General features: G+C 39.5%; 1 protein-coding gene across 5 annotated transcripts in view; it reads left to right on the top strand.

The window, feature by feature from the left end:
* The window catches only part of PIGN (phosphatidylinositol glycan anchor biosynthesis class N), a 98,872-nt gene that overhangs the window by 80,833 nt on the left and 3,250 nt on the right, over positions 1 to 14,789 (top strand). For all 5 annotated transcript variants that reach the window (XM_084209531.1, XM_084209532.1, XM_084209530.1 and 2 more), the window contains 5 exons: positions 2,568 to 2,623; positions 3,120 to 3,195; positions 4,462 to 4,535; positions 7,333 to 7,375; positions 9,136 to 9,188. In XM_084209531.1, the coding sequence (XP_084065657.1) occupies positions 2,568 to 2,623; positions 3,120 to 3,195; positions 4,462 to 4,535; positions 7,333 to 7,375; positions 9,136 to 9,188 (302 nt within the window). The remainder of the gene's footprint in view (positions 1 to 2,567; positions 2,624 to 3,119; positions 3,196 to 4,461; positions 4,536 to 7,332; positions 7,376 to 9,135; positions 9,189 to 14,789) is intronic.

Here is a 14,789-nt window from a genome sequence, read left to right as displayed (position 1 = left end):
CCGGTAAAGGTGATTTGACTAATATCGCTCAGATGGCGATGGTCTTGTACATTAGGCATTTTATCAAGTAGTTAAAAATGCAGTTTTAGAATCTGGCTCTTTGCCCACTTATAGCCATTGCAGCTTAGGTAAATTTTCTTCTGAGGAGTTCTGTTTTCAATTTGGTTTTGTTTGACTTCATTTTGGCTGGAGGGAATTTGCTCACCTTCACAAATCAGTTGAAATAGGTGATATTAAAGTTATTCTCATTTTTAGAACCTGGCAGTGTGTTAGGAAGCAGATGTTAGGTAGCAGGCAGATGAAGCAAGGAGGAAAGTTCCTGCAGGCTCATAGTGAAATATGTTCCCAGAATCTGACCTAGAATTATTTATATCTTAAGTGATTTCTACTGTTAGAAATGATATGGTCTTAGGAGGGAAGAGCTGTTTGTTCACTAACATAGCAGTTAGTTTGTGTTCCTGTAACTGATACTGCAGCTGATTTTTTTTTTTTAATACTGTACATTGATAACATTGTCATTTTTCTCTTTCATGGTGGGATTGCAATTAAGTGAGAGCTATTTGGTAGCAAGGAAGATGGATGGGCAAATGGGAGAGAAATTGAGCTAGTCCAGAACACAGGGGGGTTTTGTGCAGGTGAGTTACTGTATCTGGGGAGGAAGTTGTCTCAATACTGGTTCCTACAAAAACAGCCTTTATAGTTTGTCAGATAACCAGATCTGAGAGGTGGGTTGCAGTCACAGAGTCCACACTTTTGGAATTTGGAACTGTGTTGTTGGACATCAGGAACCTGCAGCAGAGAAAGTATAACAGATACCAATTTAAGAAGGCAGATTAAAGCTAAGAAAGAAGGCAGAATTATTTGCCAGGTGTTTGATGTTTGTCTTTGCTTTAGTATACCTAAAAAGAGCTGAGACCTTGCAATAAATGCATCAATTTCATTTAACAAAAAATATGTGAACTTTAGTAAAGCTTACTGCTGTGAGTTGCTAAATACTATAAAAATAAATCAACTAATCCAACTGTATTTTTTAAAGCTTCAGCTTAGTACTTCTTTAACACTGGAATGTAGCTATGCTGGTTTTGGCTAGAGTTAATTTTCTTCATGGTAGCTAGTGTGAGGCTATGTTTTGCAATTGTGATGACAGGAGTGTTGATAATTCAGTGCTTGCACAGAGTCAAGGCCTTTTCTGCTCCTCACACTGCCCCACAAGTGAGCACTACTTTAAAACACTTAAATGTGTTTTGCTCAGCTCTTGAAAAAATAACCAATTTGCAGATCTCCTTTGTCTCCTCAAAACATGTTATGTATTTTTTTGAATTTTGATGTTGTTTAATGTTTAGAAACAGTGGTGTTAGAGGAGAAACCTTTTCTGCTAGAACAGTCATACTGCAGCAATGGCCCTGTGAACTGTGTGCCTTAAGGTTGTCCCAAGGCTCCTGTATCGGGCCCAGTAGCTGGCATATGCTGAGAAATCAGAGTCTGGTCTTTGAGGAAAAGATTCAGATTGCTCATGCTCAGCATTTTGCTTAGACCGATGTGTTACTGGTGTTTTCTTGTTTGTTTGATTGCAGCCCTGCTCCTCTTATAAATATCAACTGGCCCAACTGTGCTAGGCTGTTAGACTGCCGTGTTACAGAACTTGAAATTATGTGATACTCTTGGGAAGCCTGATTTCTTCAGTTATGCTGACCTAATCCTTCCAAATTATTGCATGCAGAATCCCAACTATTCTACTGAACAGTTGGTAACAAATTGTTTATGGAGAGACTTAAATGACCCATTACAGGAGCTACAACAGGAGCAAAAGGACCTGAGGGAGCTCTGGCAATGGCAGCCCATCTTCACTGACTTATGACCCTCTGCCTCATGCAAAATAAGTTAAAAACCATTCTTCAGCTAAAGCCATGTGAGCTTTTATGGGCTCCAAGGAGCTCAGGAGCAAGAAAAATACCTTTCATGGACTCATGTAGTAGCAAGTGTTGTATCTAGATGAAAAAGGTAGGGTTTATCAAAAAGCTTCTAGCTGTACAGATACTGCTGGAGTTATTCTCCCTCAAGTGAGGAAGAAAATGGAAGTCCCATATTGCCATGGGTAGACTCAACATAGTCTGTAGTAAGGCTAGTATAGGAACCTCTAGACTTTTTTAAGAGCCATGGTTAGTTCCTCAATAAAGCCTTCTCTTTTGGTGTGCAGAACACATGCCTGTGTCATTACTTTCTGCAAAAGCACTTGTTTGAATGCATTGCTGGGTTTGTGGTCCAGGGATGTTCCTGTCTTGCTAGGCAGAGACCCAAAAAGCCAGCTGCAGCTTTCTTACAAGGGCCTCAAGACAGGCTCTAAAACCTTACCTAGGCAGTATGTGTGTTTTAAAATTGGTATAGTTGTGTGTGAAATCTAGGGTAGAGCTAGAAAATACTTTGGATTTTTTAATGTGCTGTAAAACCTGTAGCAGTGGATCAGCTTCTTGTAGTTTCATGATAGCTTTTGAAAGTAAATGGGAATGAAGGAGGAGAAATGTGGTTTTTATTTTTTTATTTAGTGTATTTTCCTTAAATACATCTAGGTTTTCTTCATAGTGACAGCCTTTTTTGGCACTGGAAACATAGCTTCTATTAACAGGTAAATTTTATTCATTTATTTGTGACACAGAGTACAAAAAATTCTTCCTGCAGTTGACGTACTAAATGTAAATTTAGTTAACAACATCAGGGCAGCAGAATCAAAGCAGTAATCAGTGGAGAGATAACAATTTATTTTGTTTCTGCTCTCTGTAATATCTACCCTAAGAGCCTGAGCTTGTTGGTTGTGAGGTTGTCTCAACTCCATTAGATGTTATCAGGATGATATCAGGATGAGCAGAGAGGGTTTGGTTGCCCACCAACACCATGGCACCTTGAAAAAAACAATCAGAGAAAAATTGTAGAGAAATACAGGTGAGGTTGGCAGTCCCTGCTGATTTAATATTTCATCAAGAGAAGATAAGATAAAATTGGAAGCCTTGTTTAAAAATGTATATACAACCCAGTGTGTTACAAGGTAATTAAAGGCTGGGTTTTTTTTTTTAATGGAAAACACCATTTCAAAGATATGTAATGTCTTTTTCATGTTTCTCTAGTTTTGATCCTGCTTCTGTCTATTGTTTCTTGACTGTGTTCAGTCCCTTCATGATGGGAGGCTTGCTTTTACTGAAGGTCAGTAATCTTAGCTTGGGGAGATTTTCTCAGAGAATTGTGGAATAAATAACGTATCGCATACATGGTTGTTACTTTGCAATTCACAAAAGAACATATGTATATATATTTGAGCTTCATTAGGCTTCTTAACTGTGTGTGAAGCTTTCAGTCTTTGTAGTGTTTCTAGAGAGATCATTTTGTTTCCCAAAAGAGAAGGTGAAGTGCAGGGAAGTGTAACTTAACAGCATTAGGTCAGTTTATTAAGAGGGCAATTTCAAATGTTGAAAGTACTTTAAATAATTTTTAAAGTTATAAGCTTTTCCTGTAGTATAATATCAACAGAAATGTTGAGGATAGATATAATTAGCCCTGTCTATATTGCATTAAATAGAGGTATTGAATGTTTTACTGATTAGGTTATCATTTTACTATGGCCATTATTTTCTGTATTTTTAACAGTCTGTCAGAGATTGGATTGCACTTCTGGTTTGCAGGCAAGATGTGGTAGCTCTTTTCTAGTATTTGAGTAAAGGATCTGCCAGAGGGGGTGAAGTGAGACACAAATCTATTTGTTACTACTAAAATAAGCAGTGTCTTCCACCACTCCTTTTCTGCTGCTTCTGTCCTAGAGGAAGCAGACTGAAGTGACAGGTACACTGCATGTTGTCCCGCAGGACACAGATCCATAGTGCAAACCTTCTGGATGCCAGCAGTCAGGTTTTATACTCTGCTAACAAAAGGATTGCAAATCAACTTTGGAAAGAGCAAAAGGCAACATTCATGTTTTCTAGTTTTTGTTCTTAAGTTACTGAACCATTTACATTTGCTTGACTTGGCTCTGGAGGGGCAATGTGACCCTTGCCTTATTGAATGCCTTCTGTATTCAGACTTTTTTTTGTGATTAGATTGTCCTTTACACTTGAAACTCTCCAGATCCAGCATCTCGCATGACAGGCTGCACAGTTCTGTCTTCTAGCCTTGTTCAAGTATTTACCACTAGTGCTAAATGGATAAAGGAAGTGAGGATATGTTTTAGTTATAGTTTTCAATATTACCTCATGGCTTATTTCACTGCAGTTCAGCTATGACCGTGGAAGGGGCATTTTATTAATTAACTGAAAATGTTTCCTGCAAAATTATTTTCTACTCTGTCTAGCCAATATTTTATTTTGTAACATACTCATTCTGTGATAATTTTAAAAACAGGAAAATGTTTTCACAACCTGCCCAGGTTCTTTTTGTAAATATGACTATAAGCCAAAATGTAGCTTGTGTTTTGAACAGGTTGCAATCCCGTTTGTTCTGGTATCGTGTGCTTTCGAAGCTGTTCAAGTCACAACACAGCTGTCTTCTAAGAGGTACATTGCATGCTGTATTTCTGCATTAGTAAGGGTTTCAAATCTCTTTTGGAGGAATTCAGAATTTTCAAATCTCAATGTAAATTTAAAATAACGATTAGATCTCATTGTTGCTTTTATTTGTTATTAGGGCTTGGGGTTTGTTCAGTGATTTCTGCAAGTTCAGGGGTTTTTTTCCTTAGTGATAAATGAGTATAAATTGAAGCATTGGCCTTGTCTGAAACAATCAGGTATTTAATATTCTTTGACAATACACAGACCCTTTTTCCTCCATAATGTTAAAAATTATCAGAATCTAAAGCCTGATGTTTACTTTATACTGCATCTCTGGCATAGTATTTTTAAATAGTCCATTTGTGATGTAACCAATTTATAGCTTTGTAGCACTGACCTCACCACAAATAGCATTAAAAAAAAAAGGCACTGGATGTCCTTGCATTGCAGTTCAGTGCTTCCCAGATGTGTTCAGTATTACACATTTTTTGCAGTAGCAGCAGATGGCTGCCAGTCCTTTCCCTATCTCTAAGGACTTTGCAGAGTATGGCTGCCCAGCCTCCTGGAGTGCTTTATCCTGACTTGAAACACGTTTTCCCTCTCTCAAGACTTTTGTTTTGTCAGCCCTGCTTACCCCATTCAGCAGACCCAGTGCACATGACTGAATCCTCCAGTCATCGTGTGGTTTTATGGATGGTGCAGTGGAGGAGGTCCCTGTCAGCCATGTGACTTTGTCTCTGTGGGATATTGTGTGGGGTTGACCAGAAGTCCTGCTTGTGTGTGGCAGGAGGACATCAGGGACTTTTTCCTGCGCATCACTCAGCAGAGCATGAGGAAGCTGCCCTCACTTGTTGTGATGCCCTCTGCTTTTCTCTTTGCTTTCATCCTGCCTGACCCTGCCTGTTGTCTCCTTGTACAACACCACCCACTACCAAAGAGAGGTAGGGCAGCCCAAAGTCTGACTCCCTGTTGGAGTGGCAGCACGATGCTCCCGACCCCTTTCACCTGCTCTGCCTTAGCTGTGTGCACACTGCGCCTGCGTCATCCTTGGATCCCCAAGGAAGGGTGTTCGTCCTCATCCCTGAGGCTTGTATGAGGGCAGGGCTGCATTAAGGACCTGGGGTTGCTCAGATGACCAGCTAGTGGTTTCCATTTCTAGGGCTCAAGCATCATAAAGGTCAGCATTTCCCAATTTGTGAATGCTTGCTTTGGCAGCACTGGTGATATTGCAAACTTTTATGGAATGTGCATCTGAGTGTGTGAGAGGGGAAATGATACTGCCCTCATAAACCAGGGTACACAAGTATTTCTGTGCCACTTCATGAGGCTGTGGCTGTAACTCTGTCTGGTGTTTGTGCCAGCTTCATTTAGCTGGGCTCAGGTAACAAATGCAGTGCTAGTGCCACAGCATCCGCCTGGGAACAAGGCAGAAACCGCAAGGCGCACCCGGGATCCCCGGAGAAGTTGTGCTCTGATTGTCAGCACATCCTGAAGTCTGTGCTGCACTCTTTACTGCTGTTGCTGCCCCTGCTAGATAAATGAAACCATCACTGGGAACAATCTTGTCTTTGCAGTGTATAAACATGCACTAAAATTAGTCTTTTTCTGTTGAGAAAGTCTTCCTGCAGTTCAGAAGGGCAAAAAGTAGGTTTTTGTGATTTGGACAAATTGCTCCTAAAGTCCCTGATTACAGATTAAAGACCTTTTTTTTTTTTTTTTAATGGGGAATATTCTATCCCAATATGTTTTCGGAGCTTGCCTATAAAAAAATATCTCTCTAGCTGAGTGCCTCCTAAGCACTATTATTGCAACATCCTGCCTATCTGAGCCATGGGTTAGCAGAGAGAAGCCTTTCCCAGTGTCTGCATCCTGATTTACTAATGAAGCACAACTGATGTAGGCAATATCAGCAAGTTCCTCATTTGGAGGCATCGGTATGGTATATCCCCAGCACCTGCTCATGCAATCCTGCAGCAGGGCATTTTCCAAAAAAAATTTGGTTTTATGATGGTAGTACTGATAAATTAGCTGTATTCTAGTGAAAAACTTTTGTTAATGGGTCAGCTGTTTGCAACATTACTTCAGTGTCATTAACATAGAAACCAGTTTTAACCAGTTACAGCAATTGCTTTCATGTAATTTAGGATTTACATAGTTTGAGGAAAAGAAGATTAGGTTAATGGGGGGGAAAAAATAGCTCTGACTCCTCCCTTTTACTAGCCTAAGCCTAACTTCCAGAAGTTAACTGCTACCTGTAAATAGGCCCATGGTTTGGGAGCAGACCACCAAAATGCTGGGTGTTCCCAGAGCAGGTTATGGGCATCCAGAGATTTGGAAGGGGGCAAGCACCTCCTTTAGCAGCCTCTGACCCAGCAGAGTGGTTGTCAGCAGGGTGGGACTGAACACTTCAGGTACCTGCCAAGCAGCTTTGCTCACTCTTGAGTCCATCATGAAGCTCCTAAATCAGCTTTCTTTGGTCCAACCAGCACACAGCTCTTTGCATCAAGAATGGGCCAGATGCTTTTTGTAAGATTCTTTTGTTCTCCAAAAAATGACTCATGTTAAGCTTCTCCATTGCAAAATTGAAACCCTATTAATGTGAAATTATAAATGCCAGATGTCCTAGTCATGTATTTTAATTGTTTTCTAGTAGATTGAAATGTACCTGATTGTTTGAAAGGCAAATGCAAGAAATCATATCTTTCTTTCATTTCTTTCTGTGGGTTTTACTAAAATCTTTTAATAGCTGTGTCCATAAAGAAAGGTTGATGGTCTGACTTTGCTGTGTTTTTTTTCTTTGCAGCCTTTTCCTCATTGTTCTTGTGATTTCAGACATTATGGCTTTGGTAAGTTGTTGTTGCACATTCTCTTCAAATAAGATCAAGAAGCAGAGAGTTCTCCTAATTCCATCAAGAGAGATCTGAATTTGTTTCAGACTTCAAAGTTTTTCTAACTAGGGCAGAGAATTGGATTGAAATCCTAGCATAACTTAGAGATAAAACTCTTCCAATCACTGCTTTTCAAATTTCATGTAATTAATGCTTCTGAAGAAGCAATGTTCTCATAATAATGAGAGACAAAATGAAATAATAAGCTAACATTTGGAGTTCCTCATGTGCTTTACGATCAAATTCCTTGGAAAAAATTAAAGAGGAATATCAGTTTTAGCTGTGTGCAGGCTTTAATTAATTGCTCAAGAATTCCAAACCTTTTACCCACCCCAGCTTCTCTTGAAAAAGAGAGGAAAAGGAGAAATACTTTACCTACCAGCTCCATTAGACTTGTCAGAATCCAGGAGATCAGCAACATCCAACAAGACTCTTTGTGCCTATTGTAATAACCTGTAAGGAAATGCTATCTTCAAAAAGCCTGCATTCACAAACCAAGCTAGCCAGAACAACCCAAAGCTGAGCAATCCCCCAACACAGTTTTTGCAGATTAAAAGTATGTTTTCATTGCCCACTCCAGCTGTCTTCAAATCAGCAAGCAGTGCCACTGGTAAATAGAAACCTTTTCAAATCAGCAGGTAGAGCTGGTGTTGTCACTTTATACATGCTGGTTTTGTTTTATCCCTTGGCGTGAGCATTCCTGATCTTATTTCTTAGTACAGTGTGCTCTGTAAATATCACCTGATAGGAAAAGCAGCAAGTAAAAACTAACTAATTGCTAATTTGTCTGTAGAGTGAGAAAAGGAGAAGGTGTGGCTGTGTCAAGATTTAAATAAGTCTGTGTGTCAAATCTGCTTTTGGGTGACTTCCACAGGAAAAGCAATAGTATACCAATAAAACCACATTCATAGCATTTCACTAATAAAACCAGTATAATTAAACCAAAAGAAGACTACAGGTACTTGCTGGTGTGTAGCAAGCCCTAGTATTTCAAGGTCTTATATCTCATGTATTCTCCTGTTTTGGTTTAAGTATTTTGAAACAATGGGCTTGGTGTAAAAAAAAAAAAAAAACAAACCAACAACAAAAAACCCAAAAAAAACCAAACAAAAAAACCTCCCAAAATTACCAAAGAGGTTTGTAGGAGATATGTAGGAACTCTGTTAAGAAAAGAGAAAGTAGGAACTAAATTAAGAAATGAGAAAGTAGCAGGCCAAAAAGAGAACATGTTTGTAGTCTTGAATCAATGGGACCACCAACTAGAATTAGGGGAATTCACTAATAGGGAAGTACTATCTTCTCCCAACATTATTCCCTCTTTACAGGTGGAGAACTGCCCGAGTTGCCCAAAGACATTTGTTGAAATTCCATGAAAACTTTCAGGCACTATGCATTATTTGGCATGTTGTTATTTCAAACCATAAGGTGGCTTGGCTTTTCTTATTGAAAAAGTTCTGGTATTTCTCTGGTTTTTGCAAGCCAAGCTGGACAGAACTTAGTCCATCTCTTGATGTTTTTGTTTCATTTCATGTTAAATCTCTTTCTGGTTCCTAGACTATTCTTTACTGTGGTCCAAATGATCATTCCTGGAAAGGTGTCGTACTTATTCTTTGTGAAGAATTAGAAATTTGGAGTAAGCAGCCTGAAAAACTTTGGGTTGAATTTTCTTTCACATTGTGCAGTGTTGATGTACTAATCAGAATTGTTTTATTTCCTAGCATTTTTTCTTTTTGGTTAAAGATTATGGAAGCTGGCTGGATATTGGCACAAGGTACAGTAGCTTTTTTGCTTCCATTGCATTTTTAAAGCTTCATGGGTTCATACTATTGTTTATCTACTCATAGATAGTATGAACTTGTCATTTTTTCCAGTTACTCTGCTTAATCAAATACTTTGGGGACATTCCACATACTTTAAACACATGTGCACACATACATATACATATCCCAAGATAAAACTTGTGCTAGAGCAACACAGAATAAGTAATAAATCCAGCATGGCAAGAAATGCAGTTAGTGGGATCGCTTTGAAGAGTAATTACACAAAAACTATTTTAATTGTTTTGCATTTTAATTAGTTGTAATCACTGTTAAAATAACAATTTGTTGAAGCTGTTAATTATCTTGTTTCTAGTTACCCTCCATATACAGCTCACTGTGAATTAGTGAACCTTGTATAAATATGTTGGTGGCTACCAAGGCCCATGCACTTACCCTCCCTCTAGTTGGGGAAGAGTTTAGCCTTTAAACATAGCAATCACAGCTAAAATGAGAGAATTTGTTTTGCATTAGGAGTCATATTAACCTCAAATACAAAGAATACACATTTCAGATTTACGTTCCCTGAGTTGTGAAAATAGATAAAATGCCGTGGTAAGCTTAGTAGGGAATGCCTTGTTTCTGATCCAGCCAATCTGGTCACTTGACACTGTTATTTAAACAGAAGCTGAATAGTGACCCATTGTTAATGTTCTGTTTAGTCTACGTGTGCTCTGTGCTTTGCTTTTGTGAGCCCCTTTGTTCGCAGCAGCGTGTGGACATATGTGTGCACACGTGTTCTTTGGAGGTCCCAGTTCCTGCTCATCCTTACCTTCTGAAGGTTCCTAGTGGGCAGAGGTACGTCTAGATCATACAGTGAAAATGTCACTTTAGCATCCCACTTCCTTGCTATGGTCAGTTTATGGCAAGTCAGAGGCCTTCATCATTTGATTTGAATTCCTCTGCAGGAATAAGGATATTAAAGCCCTCAGAAAATTTCTGTTCTGTTGGGCAAGACGTTTTTAATTGGGAGTTACCAGCAAAAGTATAAATTGTTACAAGTACCCAAAAGCTTCCTCTCTGATACATGGTCTTCATAGCTAGAGCTTTACAACAGTAATGCATTGCTGGATCTGTTTCAGCTGGAAGGTTGCCTTATTCTGAAGAGTTTAGGAGAGCTCATTATGCACCACTAATTCTGCCTCTCCATGTGTGTGTTTTGATCACTGAAGACAGCACTGAAAAAGGCCTTTCGAAAGAGTATTTTGTGATTAATTTTTAACATGGAAATTGATAATGTTCAGGCAACCTCTGCCATTACTTCACTTTTGAGTGCTTGACTCTACCACCTATGTTATTTTATTGTAGTCTTTTTATATATGTCTTATATGTATGTGTGTATATGCACATAAGAAAAATAACTAGGTTGCTTAAGAAAGGAAGTGAAGCCATAGGTGTGGAGCTAAGTGGTCCTTCCTTTATCTAGCAGGAGCATTATTTTGGCACCAGAACTTTCTCCTCTGAGCAGATTTCTAATGTGTGATCCTCAGGCTTGGCAAAATTAGCAGGCAACAGCAGATGATTTTTTTTTTGTTTGTTTATTCCTGAAAGGGAAGATGAGCTTCAAGGGGTTTTGGGTAATTCCCAAAATCAGTGGGAGTGAGATACTAACATAGCTCTTTCCTGTCCTCCTGTTGCAAGTGCAGTGACAGCACTGTGGCATTCTCATTGCAGTGTTGTCTGTTGCTGCTTTGACAGCAAGGTCTGAAAATATCCTTTCTTATGACAGGCAACATTTTCCATGTTGCCAAAGCTTTCCTGAGAATAGGAGAAGTCTTTAGGGACAGCTGCTCTCATATTTTTCTTTTTTTCTTGTCACACTGATAGGAAGTGTGTATGTGTGTGTCAGCAAAAATATCTGGATTTGTGTTATGTTACTGGTTAGCACATCAGTGAAATCAGAGGTAGGAAACCAGCAGCTTAATTGCCTGGTGGAGATTCATTCCTCTAAAGTCTCTCAGAGCTCAGTGGTGTATGTGCCACATTTGTAGAGCTTTGATTTGTGGATCCTTACTCATCCTGTTTTGTAGTGATGGGCTTTCCACGGATTTTCTAACTACCATGTTCAAAAGTTCAGTATGTTCTCTCTCTTACTAAGAATATGCAAATTGAGTAGGAGACTCATTAGGCAATATTTGGTTTTTCCAACGGCCAAGTTTCATGTAGATGAGCTGGCTTTAAATCCCTTGCAATAAAAAGACCTTCACTGCTTTTTTTCACCTTGATGTTTTCTTTCCTAGTGGATCATATTGTTTGCAAGTAAGGTTTGTTTACTGAACTGACATTTTCTATTTTTAAAAATTTCACCCCAACTCCTGGCTTTTTGCATCCTATTCTGCTATGCCTTAATCACATGACATTTTACCATGCCTCACATTTGCCTTAACAATATGATGTCTTTAGTCTCCCAGTGGAATTCACCAGGTCACATAGGTGTTGTCTTTGAATGGAAGCAGATTTCTATGTCTTCCATTCTTCCAGTTTGTTAATGAAACGCTGAGCAACAGCAGATCCAACATACAGTCCTGTATTACCACATTCAGCAAATTATCAACGCACCACTGATTCCCTCCTCTCAGTGAATTATCAATTACCATAAATATTTATGGCTTCTTAGAAAGTTTTAAAGCCCCTTTTCTTAATGGCGATGCCAAAATCAATGTAAGCTTGTCTTTCAGAAAGTGCTTTTCATTGTTTTGATATAATAATGAGATAATAGACTTGCAGGGAATGCAGAACTCAAAGCAGCTGCTTACACAAACTTCTAAGGTGTGCTTAACCTTGCCCACTGCCTTGAGGTAACCTGAATTGCATCATATGCCCCAGAAGAATACGCCACTAAATTTCCTCAATTCCTAAATATAATAATGTCGTTTTCCTAGTGTTTTTGATGTATTAGTGTGTAGTACATGATCGTGAGAGGTTTGTTCTGACAGGTCCTTTTATTTTTGAATAAGAGCCAAATGGAATAGCTAGCTTTTCAGCTTTTGTCACTAAAATAATTTCTCTGCAGCTTAAAAGGTGTTTATCTATCTCTGTCTGTAGATTTCCAGAAAGAGAGAGAAATAGCCTTTAAAGCCTAGTATATCTTTACAGTACATGCACTTTGTAAATAGTTGTATAACCTGATAGTAAAGATAAACCTTAAAGATTCTTTATATGGCTATTATATAGCTTTATACAGACGCATACTGTACTATTCCTTCTCTTTATAGCTGCTGGAAGATAAAGATATGATCTTAACTGCTCTTCTGCAGTTTCAAAGGTCAGGGGACATAAATAAAGCACAAAACTGGAGTTTTTTAGGTTTAGGAGTAATGGTGTCAATTTTGGGGTTGGGGTGCTGGGGCTTCTTGGATGAACTGTTAAAACAAAAGTTTTGTGTTTTGTTTTTGGTGAAACTGAGGAGAGAGGGTGCGGCATCCTGGCTGGAAAAGCAGGAAACATAAAAATTCAGAATCTAAATCTGGGGGTCTCAGTGTGTGCTTGGGAACAGGTCAAAGAGCATGTCACAAAGAAATAATGTCTCTGGACTCTTCTGGAGAGTGCTCGTCCAAGTCTTTGCACGAGTTGTTTTTGTTTTACTTATTTTGTTCCTAGTTGTTTTAATTGCTATGGTGACTTACTCCATCTTCTTGTCTTTCCAGCTTCTAATCAGGTCTGTCATCTTAGGAATTAGCCTGTCTTGGGAGAAAGCCAAGTTTTGGAGCAAGATTGATTCCCACTGCTTATTCAATATCTTAGATTCTTGTCTTCTTTTTTTCTCACCAATATACACTGTCACAAAGCCAGGAGGTGGTAGTACCTCATATGTTCTCCTTGTGCTTCCCTGCTACTGAAACAGGTGTCTTGCTCCCTGATAAAAAATTTTACTACCACCAGCTTTGCCTGTTGACATTGATCCATACATGGCCCCTCACCTTTCCATTGAACAGTGCTGCCTTAGCATAGATCATCCATGATCCCCCACACCTGCTACCTCTGCCATCTCATCCTTTATGAGCATTGCCCCACTGTGCCCCATTATGCTCTTCTCTTGTACCTGTTTAATGGCTCTTCTTCCTCTACATGGATCTAATTTGCCTGGAGTCTAGAATCTCACTCCTCATTATCTCAGGTTTGACTTCTGATGCAGAAAGCTTGTTTTGAGAATTACCTCCTTCACTGTAACTACAGGTCCAGTCAAAGGTGCAGGTTCTGAATTGTATAGGGATCAAGATTTGACACTGCTGTTGTGGCATATGCCTGTAAGAGTCTGGTTTTTTTTGTTTAAATATAGCATTACCCCAGCCTAAGAAGTAATTTACCTGGCAGAGCTGCCTGCAGGCAGTGCAGTACCAGTTTCTGAGAGCCCCAGAGATGTTAGGTGTTTGTAATTACATGACAAGCAGATTGAAGTTGTTTTTATTGTGCTCTATGGCATTATATATGTATATTTGAATGTCTCATATTTTATTAAAGGAGCATAACTATGCAGACCTGTGCAGTATAGCAAGGGAGAAGTGTGTGCAACGCTCTCGTTTTTACAGAAGTACAGAGGATCCAGTTCCTCAAATGACAGGTGGCTGAGGAGAGTTTGAAGAGACCTTTTTGCTTTGAGAAAGCCCCTCCCTGTGTCCCACCAAATCCTGATCACATCTGAAAGAGCTCCTTTTGGGGGGCTCACAGTAACTCAGATGCCTGTCAGAGGACCATATTTTGTTTGTGATGGTCTTGGGCTGTCTATGGGAATAAAGGCAGGGTCTTCACTTGGCTTGTGATTTTCAGATTTCTCATTCACACTTTCTTTGAAAGTTACAAGGAAAGTGGTGTTTGCTTGTTTACATGAAAAACTAGAATTCTGGTGCCAGGTGAGAAGCAAAGCTGAGGTGTTACCAGTAAGGCGGGAGACACTAAGTGTCCAGCTATTTACCAGAGTGGCTGTTACCTTAGGAGCCACCAACCTTATCTACCTGTGGTGAATGTACAGTCCCAAGGCCACATTACACCATGAAGATAACTGCAGCAAGAGTTGGAGTTTTCATCTGTCAATGTGTCCTTTCCCGTGGAGAACTGAAACCAAACTTGTAACACACCCAGGTGATCTTTCAAGGGCAGCTTTCGAGGGAGTTTATCTTTGTTGCTGTAAATGTGCTGTGATCTATGAAGTCCAAAGTGCACTGCCCAGGTGACAGGAGGCTTTGTGCCTGACTTCATGCTCCCCCTGTGTCCCTTCTTACACCTTCCCCACAGAAACAGGACAGGAGCTTGGATCTTGTAGACGTGCTGCTCTGCCACTCATCCTCATTGAGGTCTGAGCCCTTTTATGATGGTGGATTTTTCTAACTGATTTCTTAAAACTATTCATTTGAGGAAGGCATTTGTGAGGTGTTTTAGTCAGACTCGACTGAAACAGAAAAATCTTACAGCATGCATCAAGTCTGTTTTCATGTTCTCCATATTTGGTCCTTTAGTTGCTGGCACCCTGGCTGTGGAAGAACTTTTTGGATTACTTTTATTCTCTCACACTGGTTAGCAGCCCAGCTTTGTGGAGAGATGGTGCCTCTCCACTTCAC

The sequence above is a fragment of the Fringilla coelebs genome (assembly GCF_963513975.1).
Source record: "Fringilla coelebs genome assembly, chromosome: 1".
Taxonomy (NCBI): Eukaryota; Metazoa; Chordata; class Aves; order Passeriformes; family Fringillidae; genus Fringilla; species Fringilla coelebs.
Note: the sequence above shows the minus strand (reverse complement) of the source record. Positions and strands in the feature narration are given on the sequence as shown.